This window comes from Lycorma delicatula, chromosome 6 (genome assembly GCF_047948215.1).
Source record: "Lycorma delicatula isolate Av1 chromosome 6, ASM4794821v1, whole genome shotgun sequence".
In the NCBI taxonomy this organism is placed as follows: Eukaryota; Metazoa; Arthropoda; class Insecta; order Hemiptera; family Fulgoridae; genus Lycorma; species Lycorma delicatula.
This window is the reverse complement of record NC_134460.1, coordinates 148,828,096-148,849,580: the sequence shown is the minus strand read 5'-3', so window position 1 is coordinate 148,849,580 and position 21,485 is coordinate 148,828,096. Positions and strand designations below refer to the sequence as shown.

The 21,485-nt window shown below is 36.1% G+C and overlaps 1 protein-coding gene across 1 annotated transcript in view; it reads left to right on the top strand.

Annotated features, from left to right (window-relative positions):
• LOC142326357 (tektin-3-like) overlaps window positions 1-21,485 on the top strand; it is a 41,798-nt gene that overhangs the window by 6,752 nt on the left and 13,561 nt on the right. The window contains exons 5-6 of the mRNA XM_075368798.1: window positions 3,390-3,499; window positions 15,585-15,733. Coding sequence (XP_075224913.1) covers window positions 3,390-3,499; window positions 15,585-15,733 — 259 coding nt within the window. The remainder of the gene's footprint in view (window positions 1-3,389; window positions 3,500-15,584; window positions 15,734-21,485) is intronic.

Below are 21,485 nucleotides of genomic sequence, written 5' to 3'. Positions count from 1 at the left end.
TTTTTTTACTCTCGTACCGCCTCTTCACGGTGGTTCGTTTAATACGGCATGAGGCCGTTTTCTTATACCCTGTGGAGTACGGTCCTCTCGGCAGATGTCCCGGAGATGGCCGGGTTCGATCACGGCCGCTCTCCAGAACAGTCTGCGTGATTGCGCCATCACCACCTCGGATACGGTGTATAGTCCCGCATCGTAGAGAAGAGTGACGTTTCTGACGAACCACGGTGCTCCAAATATCGTCTGCAACGCTATGTTTTTGACGGCTTCTAATTTCTTTTGAAGCGTGGAGTTTAACAAAGCTCCCCCATGCCGGGTAAGCATATGTTAGAATCGGCAGGACGTATAGCCGAATAATGAGCAATTTGATCGCCAGTGGATATGGGCTGGCACTGTTCAGTACTGGGTATAGTGAGGCCCTGACGGCCTTTGCCCTTTGGGTCACATATTTAACATGTTCTCCTAAGGTAAGCCGTTTATCCAGGACTACTCCCAGGTACTTGACTGTTTTCCCAAAGGGGATTTTCTCTCCTGAGATTTCCAGCTGTCTGGCTGGAGCACGTGTCTTGTATGTGAACATCACTGCCACCGATTTTTCACCGTTGACCTTGATTCTCAACATATCAAGCCACGGCTCTACTAGATCCAATTGCCGTTGGAGTCTCTCGATCACGTAATCTACACTTCCGGATTCATAATAATATGCCGTGTCGTCTGCGTATAGAGCTGTTTTGACTCCTTCCGATAGTGGCATATCGTTGACGTAGGCCGTGTACAAGAACGGCGAAAGCACTACTCCTTGGGGGACTCCAGTGGCTACGTCTCTGGTGGAGGAGATTGTTCCCCCTACGCGTATAACAAATATTTTCGGTCTAGTATATAAGACCGTAGCGACAGGAATCAATCAATCAATCTGACATAGCGACAGGAAATCGTCGTATGTGCAAGCCGCTATGCCAAACTTTGTCAAAGGCTTTAGCTACATCTAGAAAAACGGTTGTAGTTACCGCTTTTCTATTTAGGCCTCCGACAAGACTGTCGATTATTTTAACCAGTTGGAGGGTCGTCGAGTGGCCCTCTCTGAACCCAAATTGCTCAGGCCGTACTCCTTTTCCCAAATGTCGCCTAAGTCTCTCCAGGAAAATCCTTTCGAATAGCTTTGACAACACTGGTAATAAGGAAATCGGCCTCTAATTCTGGGGAAAGAGCAGACTTTTCCCAGGTTTGGGTAGGCATACCAAACCTGGGAAAGGTTCGTTTCCCAAATGTCCCAGATATTTGGGAAAAGGAGTACGGCCTGAGCAATTTGGGTTCAGGGAGGGCCACTCGACGACTCTCCAACTGGTTAAAATAATCGACAGTCTTGTCGGAGGCCTAAATAGAAAAGCGGTAACTGCAACCGTTTTGGTCTATATATATATATAAGTGAACTGTTATAATTATCATCATCATTATTGTTATCAGTTCCAGAAGCCTAGGTGTTTGCTTGGCATTTCTCCCGTCACCACCCCATTCAGTTCGTTTGTGACACAGACTGAATGTCTGTTCCAAAAATGGCACCTCAGCCTTCAGCAGTTTAACGACCAGTATCTTAACATAGCTCCTAGAGCTTATCTATCAGCATGAACGGACTAAGCATGGTACCATACACCATCAGCTTATGTTACCCAACTGCTCACTTGTTATACATTTGCTAAAATGGGTAGGCACACCCCGTCAACTACTAAAAATATATATGATATCCATAATAAGATTTATTTCGTCTAGACAGCAATTTGCTGCCATACGTAGGTTGCTGAATGCCAGCAAGTACCTATCCACCATTTTATAGCGCTTGGAGTCATAATAATTGGCTGATGGTCAGCCATACTCAGGGTTAGCTTCCCACAGCAATGCGATAAGAGTCTTTACCTTAACCAAACTACAGATGCCAGTTGAACAAAGCAACCGGATCTAGGAACTCCCACACGGTCCAACAATGTGTCTCTCACCACATTGACTCGTTACTTGAGAGTGGCCAATTTTTCCCCTGACCTCTAAGTTCCAGGTTGGCCGGTCTCTGCCCCCCTCCCCCTCCGGGCAGGGCAGACAAACAACAGGTGTTCATTTGACCGGACCACCCCACAGATGCACAGCTCATCAGCTGCCAGGCAGAACCAACAGATATTGGTTCAAATTAGGATGGTTGATGAGCACCCAGGCATCTGTGGCCCTTAAAAACGAGCTCAAGGCATACCATCCTCCCAAATCTTGTAAAAGCTTATACAAGGATCTTCCCTTAGTTGTGGTGTTCCATTCCAGCTGCCATGCTTCCATCCTGAGGCTCTGCAGCCTGTTCCACAAGTGGCAGATGGGCAACTGAACAAAATTTAGATCCGGTGCATTGTGATCACTGTTCTGCTCAAGTACTGGCCTGACCCGAAACCCCATGCCAAATACCTCAGCCTCCTGGCCTCTTCGCAGTCTCCACATTGCTGCCCAAACATCCAACACTAAATTAATTGGGAGAGTCTTTCCCAATATGGTGGTAGCCTCGTAGGAGTTCCCATATAGTGCTCCCATTACTCCAGTTCAGAACAATCATAACAGATAACTTTAATGCTAGTTGCATCATTCCTTTTCAAAACATTAACTCTATAATAAAGATGCTCTTACTTCCGCACTTTTATATAATTAGAGGTTAGATTCTTTCTTAGAATAACTTCTTTAAATTAGTTGCAGCCCATGAAATAAACATACTATAATATTCATCCAAAGATTAATTATTTTATTAAACAAATATTATTTTAAGCAAAGCAGTTAAGAAGAAAAACATAATCACAATTATAAAAGAACATAACATTTTTAATAGTATTTCTGACCTATCAAAGCTAGATGATATTTAAGGTACTGCTATTTTAGAACTTGATGTGTTTATTAATTCTAATATCAAACTTTTGAGCAGCTGCAAGGTTTTAAATAAAATTCTGCAGGGTTCCCATAAAAATTTAAAGTTATTAAACTCACAAGAAAAAAAAACCAGAGAAATAATTAGAATAACAAGCTGAAAAATGTGTTAAATGCATACAATTCATATTAATTTCAATTTGTTTTTGAATATTTTTTTCCAAGTTTATTTATGAGAGAAATTATTTCAATGAAATATCTTCAAATTTTTCAAAAATTTACTCATTTATCTTGTTATATAGTTGATAGTTTTAGTGATTTATCTTTATTTACATCACACAGGTATCATAAATAAAAATGATGTTTATTGTACTCAGAAATACAGGTTTAACAAAGTTTTATCATTTCTTTTTTTTTTAATTGTTAATATTATTAAATATTTTTGATTTTCCTTTTTAAGAGAAATTTATCATTACAGGAAAACTATATAATTCCCTTATTTACAGCAATTGATTTAGTACATGATGAACCTGAAAAATCACTTCTTAAAGAAATCGAAAACTTACACAACTGCCAAGAAAGACTTCGCAACCTTCATCAGAAAGTACAAGAACAAGTAAGTTAAATTCCTAGTTAAAATTATAACTTCTTAATTTAAATTTTACAGAATGTTAATAAGTCTATATCACTATTTTATCCACGAGTTCAAATATAAATGAGAATCTGTTTCTATAAATATTTATACTGTAATAAAATATGTAAAAACATTATTTTAACTTATACTTGAACCGGCAATTTCAATTATTCAAGCATATGTATTTTCAACATTAGTACCTATAAATTTTTAATGTAGTCTCTTTCAAATGGAATGTGCTTCATTCAATACCGTTTAAGTTTACAAAACTTTAAACTTTTCAGTTTAAAGTCTTTCAGCTGCCTTTAAATCTTATTTTGGGCACCTTCAATAAAATCATTACGTCATTATTGTTTAATTTTTGCCTCCAAAAAAAATTCCTTCACCAATCCAAATTACAATTGCACAGAACCAAATCATATGTTTTAAAATGGATGAAGAAAAATATTGCACTGAGTTGTTGGAGAGTTGCGTCAACTGCCTTTGTAAAACAGTATGATAGACACTACCTTGAAGGAACAAAACTAAACTTTGACTTCTATTTGTTTGAAGCAGTTTGGTGATTTAAATTTTTAACTCAACAAAGTTAAATAATGCTTGGCAATGATATTTTTTAAGAGTGCACATAAATAATATCGTTTGAATCCAACAACAAAGTAGCTCTACACGCAACATCGAAGCAATAGGTTCATTTTGTATGAACTCCGTATTATACGAGGGTAAGTCAATTATCCGCAATGTAGTTATAAATTTTATTGCAATACAAACAGGAAACTTACATGTATGTAATTTTTTGACATAGTCCCTTTGCATTTCAACGTACTTGGTCCATCGTTGCACAAGCTTTCTGATGCCCTCATAAAAGAAGGTTTTCAGTTGAGCTGTGAGCCAGGAATGCACCACTTCTTTCACTGTTTCATCCGAGGTAAATCGAGCCCCTTAATGCCTATTTTAGTGGACCAAAAAGGGCTAGTCAGAAGGAGCAAGATCAGGACTATACGGAGGATGAGCCAGTACTTCAAAGTTGAGTTTCTGGAGTGTTTCAGCAGTATGGGCAGCAGTATATAGATGGGTATTGTGCAACAATACAGCAGTCATAGGCGTTTGCTTCAAATTGTAGGCTTCAGCTTGGCAGTAAGCATCTCGCTGTAACGCGCACTGTTTATTGTCGTGCCCCTTTCCTCATAATGTTCCAGTACTGGGCCTTGTGAGTCCCAAAAAACCGTAAGCATCAGTTTTCCTGTGGATTGTTGGGTCTTGAACTTTTTTTTGCAGGGCGAATTTGGATGTTTCCCTTCCATACTCTGCCGTTTACTCTCCGGCTCGTAATGATGAATCCATGTTTCGTCACCGGTGATGATTCTGCCTAAGAAGATGTCCCATTCGTTACCATAGCGATCCAAATGTTTTTGGCGGATGTCTAAGCGCGTTTATGCAACTGTGTGGAGTTGTTTTGGGACCCATCTTGCAGAGACTTTATGTATGAAACCTAAGTCTGTTGTGGATGATTTCGTAGGCAGAACGGTGACTAATTTGCAGACGATGTGCCACATTATCAATAATCTGTCTAAGAAAGTCATGTCACGTGTACGCTCAATGTTTTCCTCATTTGTGGCGGTAAACTGTCGTCCGGTTACTTCGTCATGCATAACACCTGTGCGACCATTTTTGAATTTTTCAATCCATTCGTAGACACTCCGTTGCGGCAACACACTGTTCCCGTACTGTACCGAAAGTCTCCGATGAATTTCGGCCCCTGATACACCTAGCGACCACAAAAAACGGATCACTGAACGTTGCTCTCTTTGGTGCAAACAAAAAGCGGGGCAGTCATGGTTAACGGTAGGGCAAAGATAATGAAACTAACCTAGCAGCATCAGACCTGCACAGACATAACAGCAATTAAATCACGCATGCGTCATCTACGCAACACGACAGTACTACCAACATAAACAAAAATATAACTAAATTGCGGATAATAATTGACTTACCCTCGAAGAATTTTAGAATTGGTATATTACTTTATATCAATATTTTTGTTTGTTGGTGAGATAGTATAAGTGTTTGTTATTTGTTTTTCATTCTGTTTACTGTTTATGTTTCCATTTTATTAGTTATTCATAAATTTTGTTGCTTGGGTACCCAATAGGCTACCTAAGCCATATTTGCAGGTCAGTAGATTGTTTATTTAAACTGCCCTCTTGGGTTTGTATTTATCAGGACTGCATTCCTGGTCCTTGTTTATTGTTTACAAAATAATTAATTTAATTATTCTAGTTTCTTTAGATTTATTTTGTATAGCTGTTGTTTAAAGGAGTTATTGATTAGTCGACATTTGGTTTATTTATTTTTATAGAAGTCTGCCATTGGTCGGATCTTGTTAGTAAACAAACATCGTTTTAGTTTATTTTATTAAAAAAAACGATGTTTGTTTATTAATGTATGTTTCTGTTTTAGAGTTTTTGTGTTGATATCATATCCGAGCAGGAAGGCAGACGACAGGATCAGTGTCAGATTTAGCCTTTGAAATGCTCCGTGCAAAAGTAAAAAATTGCGCCCTTGTGGAACTACAACATAAACATTCTTAAAAAAAAGGTATATGGGCGTTTTACACTTTTTAGCGAGCGTCCAAAAAACAACTCCGTAAGTGACACAAATTCGTTTCCTGAGGTATTCACAGTCACGAACGGTCTTGTCAAAATTGGCCTAGGCGCGGGGTCCAAACTTCTGCGGTTTCGGTTAGTTAGTTTGAGGGAATCGTGTTAGGTTAGATGTGAATATGTACGTTTGAGGCCTACGTGAAGGCAAATTTTGGTTTGTATTTTACTTATGCAAATGTCTGCCGAAGCATTTACACCGGTTCCATCCCGACCGAGGCCTGGCTGATGACTCTGAGATATAATCAGTTAGAGGGTCTAAAGATGACCTCCGGTAAAGCTCCTCAGCGCTCGGATCGGAGGGGGTTGAGTAGCGACTAGTAACGTCACAAGTTGGGTGTGTACCCCTACCGGGTTGGGACCTCCGCATGTTCTCTTTTCATATTCGCCCCAATATTGTATCCTTGGCCTCTCAAGTATATCAAAGGCAATCGCAGGTTTTCTAGGTTTCGAACGTAAGACATCAAAAAGTTGCTGGTTTGTTGATCTTTCAATCGGAAGAAAGTCCAAAAAATGTTAATGAATGTTGATGTCTTATTGTTCAATCGACACATACCGTATAACGAAGGTCATTTCTTCTGTTTTTCTCAACTCAGATTTACAATTTAATGTAATTGACTAATATTTTGATTTTTTCATTTCATTTAATGTGACTTTTGATATTATGTACAATTAGGTGAATTACCTTATTCTGAATGGTTTTACTGAAGTATATGGTTATTTTATGTTGTTTGTTCAAAGCCCTCCTTATATGCTCCTCCATAACAGGATCAAATTCAACTTATAGTTGGTCTAGCTTTAAAAATATTCCATTCAAATGTCATACAAATATTGGTTGCTACCTGTAAATGCCAAGCAACTTTTTCCTAAAAGTTTGACGAACGAAACTACACGTTGAAAAACAGCGTTCCAATGCTGAGTTTCTGCAGTCCAAAATCTTTGAAAAGTAGCATCTATTGTTTGCAAAGTTTCTAAACGAATACTCAGTTCAAGCCAGGACTTTTGGGCTTCAAATTTCTTTCTGCAGTTTCATGATTTTTGAGAGTTTTTACTATATGCCGCCAATCTTTATAGCCATCTTTTGCTAAAGAAGATATAGCTGTTGCAAAAATTTTGCGTACAAGCACAAATCATTGTTTACAGAATACACCAACCAATTTCTGTGAATTTTCTCTCTGTTGCTGAGACATCATGTATAGTTGTTTTAGGTGAACCTACGTCGATGGTATCAGTAGGAAAATCAAAGTTGTACATTGGGAATGTTGGACCAGCTTTCGGAAGGCAAATCCTTTCTGCATCAGAAATGCATTCAGGCCATAGTCCTGGATCAGAACTCAAAACGAAAACGACAGGACGATCTTCATCGTGTCTCCATCTGCAAGTGCGATGCATTTTCTATCTCTTTCTCTTCTTCCTCTTCGGCTTCTTGTTGCTGAAGACGATCAGGCACGTTTGTGCTAGAAGATCACCCAGAAATTAATGAAGACTGCTCTGTTGGAACAACGACATCCTCAATGACCTCACTTCAACGCTGTCCAAATCATCTTGATTTTTTCTCTTGTACTTAGCCTAGAATTGTCTTTGAAAAACTTTTCCAAAGCATCAGCTTGTTTTTTAAAGGATAATTTCGTCTATAATTTTCGTTTCCTGAACTGGCTGCCAGATAATTTCTTTAAACTATTTGGATCAAAATAAAACCTCTTCCAACGATAAAAACCTGGCAGTTCACCAGATATAATGTATGGATGCTGTAACAGAACAACATTCAGCCCTTAACTATTAAGTTAAGGGTTAACATTAAATATTAAGTTGTATTACATTTCAACAGCTCTCAGATAGTGTCCATATTCTTTACTACTGACAGGGTGCTTGTGGTTTTTTCGAGAGCGCTTCTTAGGACACTTGTCAGGTTTGTGCCCCTTGTCCCCACAATGAGCACATACTGCAGGATGATTACAGAACTGAGCCCTGTGACCATACCTGCAGCACTTAAAACAGCACTGCGCATCTAAATATTCCTTAACTCGACTAGAAGAGAAGCCTACAAACAACCTGCCCTCCTTAGTGAAGCTGTTAAGTAAAGTATTACTGACCTCGAAGATACCGTGGTAGCGCTCTGCCTCACGCCAACCTGATTTAAACAATAGCCGACATTCAGACTTGAAATAAACCTCAACCATCTGATTATTCTGCTCTCTAATGAGAGTCATTAACTCATACTCAGATAGTCGCCGATATATGTCATAAAGTATAATTCTTAGGCGCCTCTTTTTCTTAGGGTTGACTTTCAGATCGGACTTACCGACCTGTAGAGTGTCAGAAATAACCTTTACGGTTTCCTTTTCGTCAGCAATGGCGGGTAACTCCTTTTTTGTTTTCTTAATATTACGAATCTTCAAGCCGAACTCTTTTGTTTAAGGACGACCTGAAATTCATCTTTCATTTCCTTGCTGGATTTAGTGGTTGCCCCTTCCCTTAAATTTACGAAAACCATCTATTTTTTCCCCGAGACAAACTTGCCTCGTGCTTTTCTTTTAAAATATCAAATAAAAGATATTAAGCGATATATTTATATCGTTTACGCTGCGGAGCTGAAACCGGCTATTGAACCGATTACAGGTACACTCCGAAACAGGTACAATTTCCCTCACCACAATCTCCCGAGTCTCAGCCGGCTTAGCAGCTAACCGCTTATACTTTTCTCCCAGGGCAGTCAAGATCGGATTAAGCTCCTTTAATTTAGGAATTATTTTTCCCCGAACAGTCCTAGGATTCTCTATTTTCTCTAGCAACTCATCATAGCATTCCTTAGATGCACTACTGAGCACAATGGAACGTCCGACACCCTCAGCCAATCTCTCAAAATTTTCGATGTAAACACCCTTGCCAGCCTGTGCAGACGTTCCAGACGCCCCAAAACTATGGCTCTTCCTCTCCAGAAGAAGAGGATCTTGCTGGGTTCATCCCGCCTGGACCTATCCTGTCAGAACCGGACGATCACTCAGTCCGTGCCCCGGCACGAAGTAAAAAAATCGAGCAGCGCAAAATTGCCAAAACAAAATGAGAATCTGAATTAATTAGGTAATTTTCTGAAAAAATTTTAAAACACAATAAAATATTTAATTTTATGTACTAATGATAACACAACTTTCAAGGGACTACTCCAGTAACCAATATATATAAAAGGTAATATTTGTGTGTGTGTGTGTGTGTGTGTGTCTGTCTGTGTGCGGTTGAAAAGACCGCTGCACCCACAGGTACGAAATTTGGCAGAAAGGTGACTCCGGACAGGAGGCGAAAAACCTTGAAGCGATTTTTTTCGATTTTCGAAGTAGATTTTTCTTTATTCAATATTTTATAAATTTTTCGCCTTTTTCAGCGAAGTTCCGTACTAAAATTGTTGCAAGTACGCAAGATGAACAGGTACAGAAAGATTTTTTTATACCATCTGAAATGTTATTTAATACCCTCCACAATGAGACTAATTTCAAATCTGTACGTTTTTTAGGGTTGTGTCGGTAATTAATTAAAATATGACTTTTTCGGACTAAACGTTATTTTCCCGTAAAGTCTTTTTTAAACCGCGGTAAAAACTTTACTACTTCTTATACAAAAACGAATTTTTTCAGAAAATACCCTCAAGAACTGGCTTTCAAATGAAAGAAAAGTTATTCAAATCCGACAAGAAGTTCGTTAAAAAAATTTTTTTTTCCGAAGCTGTAAGTTTTAAAAATTATCAGCGTTAAGCTTCTTCCTAATGCTCCTAGGAGAACATATTTCGCCGTTTCTCTGTTTGTTTTTCACTAATTCACAGTCATCATCGTGAAACCACTATGCCACAAAAGTGAATTAGCGTTCACATCCGCACCAATAAGGATTGAACTAGTACCAGGGAATCAAAGGATATTCTCCCAGATCTCAAGATGATGATCAGCAGGGAAAATATGAACTTGCAACAAACAGATGCAAGTTCTAACCATCCACACGTCCACAATGTGATGATTATTTGAGAGCTGTCGAATGAAGACACAATCAACCTCTCTTGTGTACAAAACAGATAGGTCCAGATTTTAAACACAAATCCTTTCTTTTGTTCTGCTATAAGAACATGAGAACCCATCTTCCATAGAAAACTTTCTTGTTTAGTAATTTAGTGTGCTGTATTGCCTCAAAACTTTCAAAATTAATCTTTTCTGAAATAGTTTTATAGTGGTTATTTAGAATAGCAAAACACTTCTTAGCACTAGGAACTTAAATTTAATTATAGTGATAACCTAAAAGACTAGGGTCGATACAGTTTGCAAATTTCAAAACATACAAGGGTTATTTTTTTTTTTTTTGTGTACGGTGAAACTTCAATGAGTGACAGCAAAGTGCGACAATGAGCGACAGCAACTTCAATGAGTGACAGCAAAGTACAAGGAACTTTAAAGCAGGACGTGCCGATGTTTATGATGCAGGCGGTCAGGGAAGGAAGCGAGTGTCAACCGATGATCTCGTTGAGCGAGTGGATGAGGCAATTCGAGAAAATCGTCGGTTCCCAATTTCTGTATTGAGTGATTCGTTCCCTGAAATTTCAAGGTCAGCTCTCTACACTATTGTGAGTGAGAGACTTCAGTACCGCAAACTGTGTGCGAGATGGGTTCCCAAGATGCTGTCCGTCCATCACAAAACAATGAGCCTCCCTAACGTTTCTCCAGCGCTACCACAATGAAGGAGAAGATTTTTTGAACAAAATTGTCACAGGGGATGAGACATGGGTCCATTTCGAAACTGAAGAAAAAAAAGAACAATCCAAACAGTTAATTCGTGGTAATTCACGATCACATCCAGAAGACCGGGCGCAGGCGGCCTTGTCAACCGCGGAGGTCTGGATGGACATTCAACTTTTAAAGTTTCCTGTGCCTAAGACGAAGTTTATGCTTCCCAAGGGTGCAGACAAATTATCGTACAGTCGTAACTCCCATATTAAATATAAAGGCTGTGTAATCAGCCGAATTAGAGTTCATAAGTACCTAGGTATTCTGTTTGATAAAAAGTTGCTGTTTAGCAATCATATTAAGCAATTAGTGATGCATTCTCATTCTCCCAGTAAACCAAAGAAGTTCAAGCGAACCTTCTCCAACTTTCTGCTGGAGAAGGCTACTGTGTTCTGGGACTGGAATGGAGTTCTCTTGGTGGAATTCATGGAACATGGCACGACCATCACTGCAGCCTCATACTGCGTGACTTTTCAACTTCTACGAAGGGCAATTCAGAATAAGAGGAGAGAAATTTTGTCATCAGGCATTGTCTTTCTCCTTGACAACGCTCGGCCGCACACTGCAGCTGTAACAAAGAAGCTCCTGCAGCGTTTTCGTTGGGAAGTGCTTGATCACCCACCATACAGCCCGGACTTGGCTCCATCTGATTTTTAACTCTTTGCTCATATGAAACGCTGACTAGGAGGACAACATTTTGGCACAGACATTGAGCTGTAGACCAGCATAGAAACATGGCTAAAAACACAGGCAGCTCCGTTCTATGACGAGGGTATTGGAAAGTAGGTACCACGTTACGACAAATGTCTAAATTGGAGTGGCGAATATGTAGAGAAATAGCGTAACTATGTAAGTACTTGTTACAAATAAAAAATTTTTTATTTTCACTGTGATTTTAATTTCGTGAACGATCGGAACTTGAAAAAAATAACCCTCGTATGTGAACACAGCACAAAAGTATGGAATCATAAATATATTATAAAAAGAAAGAGAATCAAAGAATTTCATTATTGTTTGAACTGTTAATATGCATGTAATGATTTGTTAATAATATAGAACTAAAATAATACATTAAATTACTAAGTTGTTTAAATTGATATTTATTTGCTGGATTTACTTTTGATAATGGCATAGAAAAAAATCCATTAATATGCACAAAAAATAGATGAAAAATTCATCTATGTTAAGTTGCACCTCATCTAGGGAAATACATAAAACATTTTTTTACCAGTTCTCCAATATGTTAAAAATTAATCTTATAAGTACATTAAACACTATAACCATTAAGATAAGTTACAAGTCACTCTCAAAAATTAAACAGCATTCTCAGAATAACAAGTACTGTATGCCAAACTTATTAGGTGAAGGGAGGAGTGAAGAATGAAAATATTTATGCAATAGAAGAGAGTCGTACAATTATCATCATTGCAATCAGTGACTGAGAATGGATACAGTAGGCAAAGTTCTTGTTAAAGGGAATTAAGAATACCATATTACAAGAAGAACAAACACAATCATATAACATTTATGTTATATAAAAGTTTTCAAAAGTATGACCTACAGAAAGGTTCCTTCATATCCTTAAAAATGCAATATAAAAAATAAAATATGATTTTATTTATATTTTTTTAAATATTCTTGTAAATTCCCTCCGTAAAGAAATTTACAAGAATCTCAAAAAAATGAGTGAAAAAACTCCAGAGAAATATCATATTGCAAAAGAAAACTATACTCAACCATCTTTCAATGAATAATTCTTCTATAACAGAGATGCAGTTTTTTATAAAGCAAATTCTTTTATTTTAAAGGACTTCTTTTCAGTTAGTTTTCCTTATGTCTAGGATTATTCTGATCTAATCGTTCATAGATAATTAACTTATAGATCAATTCACCTAGTTAGACAGTATCCTAAGCATCTCTTAAGGGTAAAGTGAAGCAAAGAAAAACTGGGGAAAAATTACAAATTTTAACAAAGAGACTTAACAGAATTTTCTTTCACTTCCCTGCATCATAGCTCTAGAACTGTGCTGCAAGGATTACTTAACACTACAAGAAGGAAAGTGCATGATAATCAGTCAAAAAATGAGGTATGGGTTTTTCTTAGACATTTCTCAAGATTTCTTGACCCAGGGACCCCAATAAACAAAACAAATGGTGGCGGAGGGGGGGGGGGGATGTATCAGTACATTACATGTATGTATGTCTATTGGCATGTTTGAAGCTAAAAATATTTCACTAGATAAACTGATTTTGATGATATTTGGCACAGAGACTCATGTATATGAGGCAATTTGTTGGTAAAAGGTTGGAGTGAATATCTCCAGGGGTTAGATAGTTCTTTTGGGGTCAATTTTCTCAAAATTTTGCAAAAATAATCCAGCTTTATATTATGTTATGTTCATGCGTACAAGCTTATTTTACCATTTAAAAAAATTCCTCCAAATTCTCCCCTCTCCCAAAAATAAAAAATCTGATGTGGGCAACACATGACTTCCTTGTACACCTATTAAAGTATATATACACATTTTTTTTAAAATGAAAAGTACATAAAATTTTATTTCATTAATAACTTCTGATTTTTAAAAAAAAAATTTTTATTGTTATTGAATTATTATTTACTGTAAAAGGTTTTTTTTCAATCAGAGGTAAATAATTATTAATAAATTAATACATTTAAATTTTAAAAAAAAGGAGATGAAGTCAGATTTGAACCAATGTGCCTTCTTCATTAAGATACAAATATTTCATTAATTAAAATTTTATTTGACTGAAACTCTGGAACCAATGAAAATAAGTACCACTTATAATATATCATTGGAAAGCTCTCAATGAGGACATATTACTGCAGTTAAGAAAAAGTCCAAAATCTAAATCTTTTGGGATTTTGGGCTTTTTTGGATACTTTTGATCCCGTCGATTGCAACCAAAAAGGGAGGTGCACAACTAGATGTTACAACAGTCCTAAATCCAAAATTTCAACATCCTACAACTAATCATTTTTAAGTTATGCAAGATACACACATATGTGCAGACATCATGCCGAAACTAGTCATAATGGATTCAGGGATGGTCAAAATTGGCATTTCCATTGAAGTCTAAAAACCAAATTTTTGTGATCACAAACTTCCTTTACTTTGTACAAGGAAGTAAAAAAGTTATTTTTTTATTTAATGCTTATTTTTTAACCAATATTTTTTTTTTGTTTCTAAGCATTAGTGAAAGTGGCTGAATATAGATTTTTAAATGTTTTAAATTTTTTTTGTTTTTTTAAGATTTTTAACAATATTACATACAACATTTTAATATTATAATGAAATTTCATCGTAATTCACCCCCACCTCCAAAAAAGAAAACTTAGGTAAATTTTTATTGTACATTTTTCAATGGAATTTTTTCAGTTTCTTCAATTTAACGTAGTAACAGAGACAAATCAAGAAAATTTCTTGGGAGATGATTTTAGGGGTGGGTAGCACAAAAAAGTAAAAAATATTGATTTTTTTTTTTTATTTATTCAACTTTTTCCATGTATCATAATAATAAATATAACTAATGCCAGGAAAGTACTACTACTCTGTGGCCAGCTTTCTTTTTATGGATAAACAATCAAGTTGGTCATCATTGACTAAAACACCAAAACCCAAAGAATGGTTGTTAGGAAGTTACTTAAAACAGGTATTAAGCAAGATATTTTGTCTGAGACAATCAAGTTGTCACAGCTTCAAAATAATTTTTATTTTAATGAATAGGTCCCTAAACATTGTTAAGGTTCAATGAATACAGTTACAATATTAATACTTACAACCTAAACTGACTACATTTTTGTTGAAGTGGCAAACATTTAAGAGTAGAAGAAACCTAAAATATAACATGTGATCTGATTTAATTTTATACAATATCTGAATTAAATGGATATAATGTGTTGTACTTATTTATAAAATTTGTTAATTATAAACTTCCACACATATATGTTTCTTGTGCATGTGTACATTATTGCACAAAACAATTCTTTTTCTTATCTATATTCAGACTGGAATTTTCAAATAAGAATTGAAATTGATATGGAAAATCAGATTCACAAAGTATTAAAAATTTGTATAAATTTTGACTGGTAAATTTTATTAATACTTCTCTCAGCTTCGATTTCATAGCTTTCATTTTTTCCTTTTTATTACGTTTTTATTCTTTTAATTTAATTTTTCAAGAAATATCACACTCTATTAGATAAATTTTAATATACAGTATTACTAACCTTGGCCAGCAAGTGTGGCTGAATATCATCAACTTTTTCTACTTTTTATAGGATCAGACTACAGGATAAATAACTGCTTAATTCTATCCTATACCATTCCTTCTTGAAAACATTTTTCCCCTTTATTTTCTGTTCTGGTATTCTTTTATACAACGTAACCATCTTTTTCTTGAATTGACACTAGTATTTTCCAATTATATAAAAGAAAACTTTTTTCTGCTCTTCTATTTTGCACTTCCATTCTGCAAGTAAGGATGACTTAATCTGACGAAACCTTTTTAACCAAATATTTTTTTAATACCAAGGCAACTGTCTTAGGTTTATAAAAAAAAGGTAAATAATTTATTGGATGTGAAAATTAAAAGATGCATATTAATATTATATTTCTCTTTATTGTTCAGCTAAGAGTAAATAGAGCTTGTCAACATGAACTGGAAACAGATGTTAAAAGCAAAGAATCTGCAATTGGGATTGATAATATGTGCCATCAAATGAATAACTTCTCACGTGGTATTAATTATTATGGAGGCATCGAAAAATTTGATCCAACGTAAGTTAACACATGTCTGTTCAGTACATGATATTTGCTAAATAATTCTGAATTACATTATAGGTATGCTTTGTTTTTCATTAAAATTTCCATAAAAATATTGTAATTCAAGAAAAATACATAAGAAACCAAACTTTGCAATTAATTTTTATATAGCACTAAAAACTTAAAATTAAGCTGTTGTAGAGTTGCATAAGTTTTATGGTGACTAGTTAATAATATTTGACATTTTTTCATCATCAATATCAAGTTTTATGGTGACAGGTTAATATTGGAAATTTTTTCATCAACATCAATTGTACTCCAATCATATAAAATACACATTCATAACTGATAAAATAACAGCTATTTAATTTATTTATTTCATTTAAATATCTTTATTCACGGTGGACTACTTCTTACAACAACAGCATTAGCACAAAGAAAATTATCAGATGTCTTTCTAGCAGATGTAATAAATTCTATCTTTTGTTAATGCCTCAGTGTCACGAATAATATCTTGAAAGAAAAATAATGAAGTGGGATCTTATCCATTTTTTAAACTTAAAAAATGTGCAGTTGCCCTAAAGTCCTTTATCATGTAAACATTACAGTATTGCGAGATGAAACACAAATCTATTTAAGTTACTTCAATAAACATCATAAGAGTTCTGGAGTCAGACCCACATTAAAATGTAAATGACAAATTTATTTGGTAAAGAAAGATATTCATTCTTAACCATACATGTAATTATTCTTTCTATTATTGATACTGGAAACCTGGAACATGATCAAAAAAACAAAATCCAAAGTAATGAAATTTATCAAAAATGGTCCCCATTCTACATGACATTTTACAAAAACTAGATAATTTGTTCTCAAGCCAATGCTACAATTCAGTTACATATATAGAGGGCTACTACCTTATGTGAACCACACCAGAAATTTGCAAAGTGAATGATTCAATTTTAATTGTTACATTTTTAATGGCCAGGACTCTAAACACAAAATCTCATTTCTACATAAAAGTCCAAAATTTTGCAAGTAATTGAACAGATATAACCAAGTCAATGTTTAATGCAGGTATTTTAGCATAAAATATTAATTTTAGCTCTTTTGGGATTAATATTAGAATAATTAAAATTATTGATTAAACTCTAAAATTCAAATAATTTTAATGTCTTAAAACATTAAAATTAAATCAAACTTTTCAAAATGGTTATTAGGTAAATGGGAGGCCCAAACTGGTTATGTCACAATGCTAAAATCTTTTCAATACTGTACCTGTCCCACCATCCTACTCTTCAGTTGCAATGTACACATCCCGATCTGGTGATCCAGAGATGTAACAAGCTACATATATACACAATACACAAACAAGGAACAAAGTTGCCTCTTGATCCCGCATTAACTATGCTGTAAACAATATCCAGATACTTTTGGACTATCATACAAATCAATCTATCAATGAAGCCATATAAATAACAATAGTCAACAGTAAAGTCTTTTTCTTGTATCTGGAATTGTACATGGTGAATTTAACTAATTTTGGGGAGCTGAAAACTGTTATCAGAATTTGTGTAATACGTCACGTTTTTTAGAACATACAATTCAGACATGCTAAGCGCGTCACATACGAGGTGTGTGAGAAAAGTAATGAGACTGACTTTTTACTTAAAAATAAGTTTTTATTTTTTCAAACAACAATATTATCCCCTTCAAAGTAGTTCCCTTGGGCAGCTATACACCAGCGGAGTCGTTATTCCCACCCCTGGTAGCAGCGCTGGAAGGCTTCAATTGGTAGGGCTTTTAACTGGTCGGTTACAGTCTTTTGAATGTTCTCCAGAGTTCCAAAATGAAGTGCTTTTAAGACACGTTTCAATTTCGGGAAAAGGAAAAAGTCACAAAGATTCAAATCAGATGAATAGGAGGGTTGAGGAACCGCAGGAATGCGTTTTGATATAAAAAAATTCCCTGATGGAAATGGCCGTGTGACACGGGGTATTGTCATGATGAAGCATCCACTTGTCTGCAATGTCTGGTGTCACGCGAATCACCCTTTTCCTGAGCCTTTCAAGGACACCTACCTTTCTAAAACACTTGGTTGACAGTTTGTACTAGAGGAACAAATTCTTTATGCACGATACCCCTACCGTCAAAAAAGCAAATCAGCATGGTTTTGATATTTGATTTGCTCATTCGACATTTTTTTGGTAGAGGAGATGACCGACTGTGCCAGTCTTCGCTTTACCGCTTTGTTTCAGGATCGTACTCAAACATCCAGGATTCATTACCTGTGATCACGACTGAAGAAATTTTGGTCATTGTCAATCCTCTCAAGAAGATCAACGCACAGGTTTCTTCGACTGTCCTTCTGTTCCGTTGTGAGGTTTATCGGCACCAATTTCGCATGTCCAAATCGTCTGTCAAAATTTGATGTACGGTGAAAGTGTTTAAATTTAACTGTTCACTCTGATCTCACAAGAACCCTCACACTCTCAACGTTTTCGTCAGATTTTGAAGTTAAGGTCTCCCTGAGCTAGGTTGATCTTCAACGTGTTCTCGGCCTTCCAAATATGATTTGTGCCAGCGGAAAACATGTGTGCTTTTGATAAGCAATGTTCCCCATAGGCCTGTTTAAAATTTTTTAGGTTCACACCCGCGGATTCCCAAAGTTTAACATAAAACTTGATTGCACAACGTTGCTCTAAATTCCGATACTCCATTTTCGTAACACACAACAAAAACATAACTTCACTGATGGCGCTGTTAGAAGTAATTTGTTGGCTGAACGAGTTGAAACTCGTACTGAGCATGTGGAAGAGATAAACAAACCGGTCTAGCACAAACCAGTAGACACAGCGTTACCAGATCATTACCAATGCAGTGTTACCAATCTCATTACTTTTCTCACACACCTCGTATAAAGAAGAAGAGGGTTTTTGTTTGTTCAGGATGAACAAAAAAACTAATCGATCAATTGCAATCAAATTTTTACCCATGTATCTTGGCATAACAGAAAAGGTTTTTAGATATATTTCACCTCGAAAAAGCATACAAAAAACAATGTTAAAAAGATAATGCTTCAATGCATACATGCATGGGTAGTACGTTGGCACTAACTTGAATTAAGTTAATGAACTATGAACCATGAGCCTCTTATCATTGTGTGAGCTGGATTTGAATTGAACGATTTGAATTAGTCAAAAGAATAATATTAAAAAAAAGAATTAAATTTTTACATTAAATAATATTAAATAAATTTAAAAAAATGTTTTTTTTAGTAATAACAGGCTTGCTGTGACTGCATGTGAGGCTAGAGTGGTGAGGTGATGAGAGCACCTCATATACCAACAAATGCTTGATCATTGTGAAATAAATATTTAAGAAAAATTATTATTTATGTTTTATCATTTAAAATTTGTTTAAATTAACTTTAAATTAAATTTTTATTTATTCAAACACAAATAAATTGAAATACAATTTTAAAATAACAGTTTTTAAAAGTTTAAATAATTGGAATTGTCTTACCTTTAACTTTTAAAATATGTTAAAGTTTTTCACTTGCATGATGTTTGATCAGTTTCTCTAAAGAAAAACCAATGATAACCACCAATCATTCCAGGATCCCATCTTCCATGGTACCAATGTTCCACAGTCAGAATATCCTGATGGAAACGGTCTCCTTGCTCATTGCTGACAGAGCCCAAACCTTTGAGAAAAAAGTCTAGGTGGGAGTGTAGGAAATGAGTTTTTAATGACATCCTACATCCTAAATGTTTGTTGTTTTCTAACAGCTTATTAACCAAGAAAATATAGTTTTCATCTTTTCTGTTGTCTAAAAAACCATCAGTAACATCTCTGAAGGACTTCCATTCAGCTAGTTCATAATCATTAAGTTTATTATCAAATGTTGAGTCCTTAAGCAGTCTCTTGATTTGCAGACTGATAAATATAACCCTTGCGATAAATATACCATCACTCAATTTAGGAAAATTTATTTTTAAATGATTAAATCCTGGTATACCTTTGTCTAGTGTAATTTTATTTAGGATCCCACATTTTATTAAGAATGGATCCCATTTTATTAAGGATCCCACAAATAATATTAAAAAAAAAACATTTCCAATATTAAAAAATGTAAATATATCTTCAAGAATGAATGCATTAAAAATAAATTCAGATTAACTAATACAAAAGCCCCCACATTGAAGGCATTACCTAAAATACACAAAACTGATATGCCCATAAGACCTCTAAAATAAATTATATTAACTCACCCACCTATCTACTAAGTAAGTTTTTATCTAATACTTTAAAAGAATATACCAAGATCAAAAATAAATACAATTTGAAAAATAGCTATGAATTATTAGATATAATTAATAATATAAATATAAATAATATGACTAAACTCAATACACTGGATAATAAAAGACATGCATACTAATATTGATACAAACAAAACTATTGATATAATTAATAATACTTTATGCCCTGAGGTAGATAATCCCCACGTCCGGAACACAACATCTACGTTCCACGTCCAGGGCGGCAACAGATATACTCACGTACATTACATATAGCTGGCTAACGGGGTTCCGAGTATTGTTTCTCGGATATACTTTTTTCGGCCGATTTTCATCTGCAGGCCGAATTAGAGGACTGGATTTCGCGGCCACTGCAGATACGAAATTCTTACTGATTATGGAAATGGATTGATACTTCCTTTAGAGCTGGCGATGTGGCGGCCACGGTCGAAGTTATTTGCAGGTGTAACGGAGACCTTTCGTTGTCCACATGCCCCCCGCGATGGCAAGCATGTAGTTAAGGTGCCTATGTTGTTCGGGGCATGGGAGCCCTGAAAGCCTCGGTGTGTGAGGGCCTGGAGTCAGTGCAGAGACTGCGCATCCGCTCTCTGCCAGGACATATGCCGGTTCCACCGGAGTACCGGAACGGACCTCCAGGGTTGGTAGCCCTGGAGTGGGGTTGTACCCCGGCGGCTAGCCTTACTACAGAAGGGATTAACCGTTCATGCAAACTGAACAACCAGACGTGGCAGAGGGTTCACGTAAACACCCTCGTCTAGAACCAGCCGTTTCGCCTGAGGCAAAACGGAGAAAGAGCGCAGAATCTAGGAAAATTGAAGTTGAGGCTAGGAAAAGCTTGCAAAAAGCTTTCTTCAAAAGCAACGTTCCAAAGCCAAAATACTTAGTTATTACAAAAGAAGACTGCAATTTCTCGAAAGTGAGTCCATTCCTCATTGCTCGAGAAATAACAAAATGTGCTGGAGGCCCTGTTAAGGAAATTAGGAAAACTTTCACGGGACTTCATGTAGAGACTGTAAATGATATACAGTCTCAGAAGATCCTAGGGCTTAAAAAGATTGGAGAACTAGCTGTACGTGTTGATCCCCACAGCACGCTCAACACCTCAAGGGGTGTTGTGGTCTGTCGGGATCTTCTTAACTGTACGGAGCAGGAAATTGTAGAAGAATTAGCACCGCAGGGAGTATTAGAATGTCGCAGGTTGAACATGAGAAGGAATGGCGAAGTCCTACCTTCAGCATCCCATGTTCTTACATTTAACCGGCCTACTTTGTCGGAGAAGATAAAAGCGGACATACATTGGTTGGATGCGCGGGCATTTGTCCCGCAACCAATGCGATGCTTTAAATGCCAACGCTTTGGACACACCGCTGTTAGGTGTGAGAGGCCACAAATATGCGTGTGCGGTGATGAAGTTCATGAAGGAGAGCCGTGTAAGGAGCCTC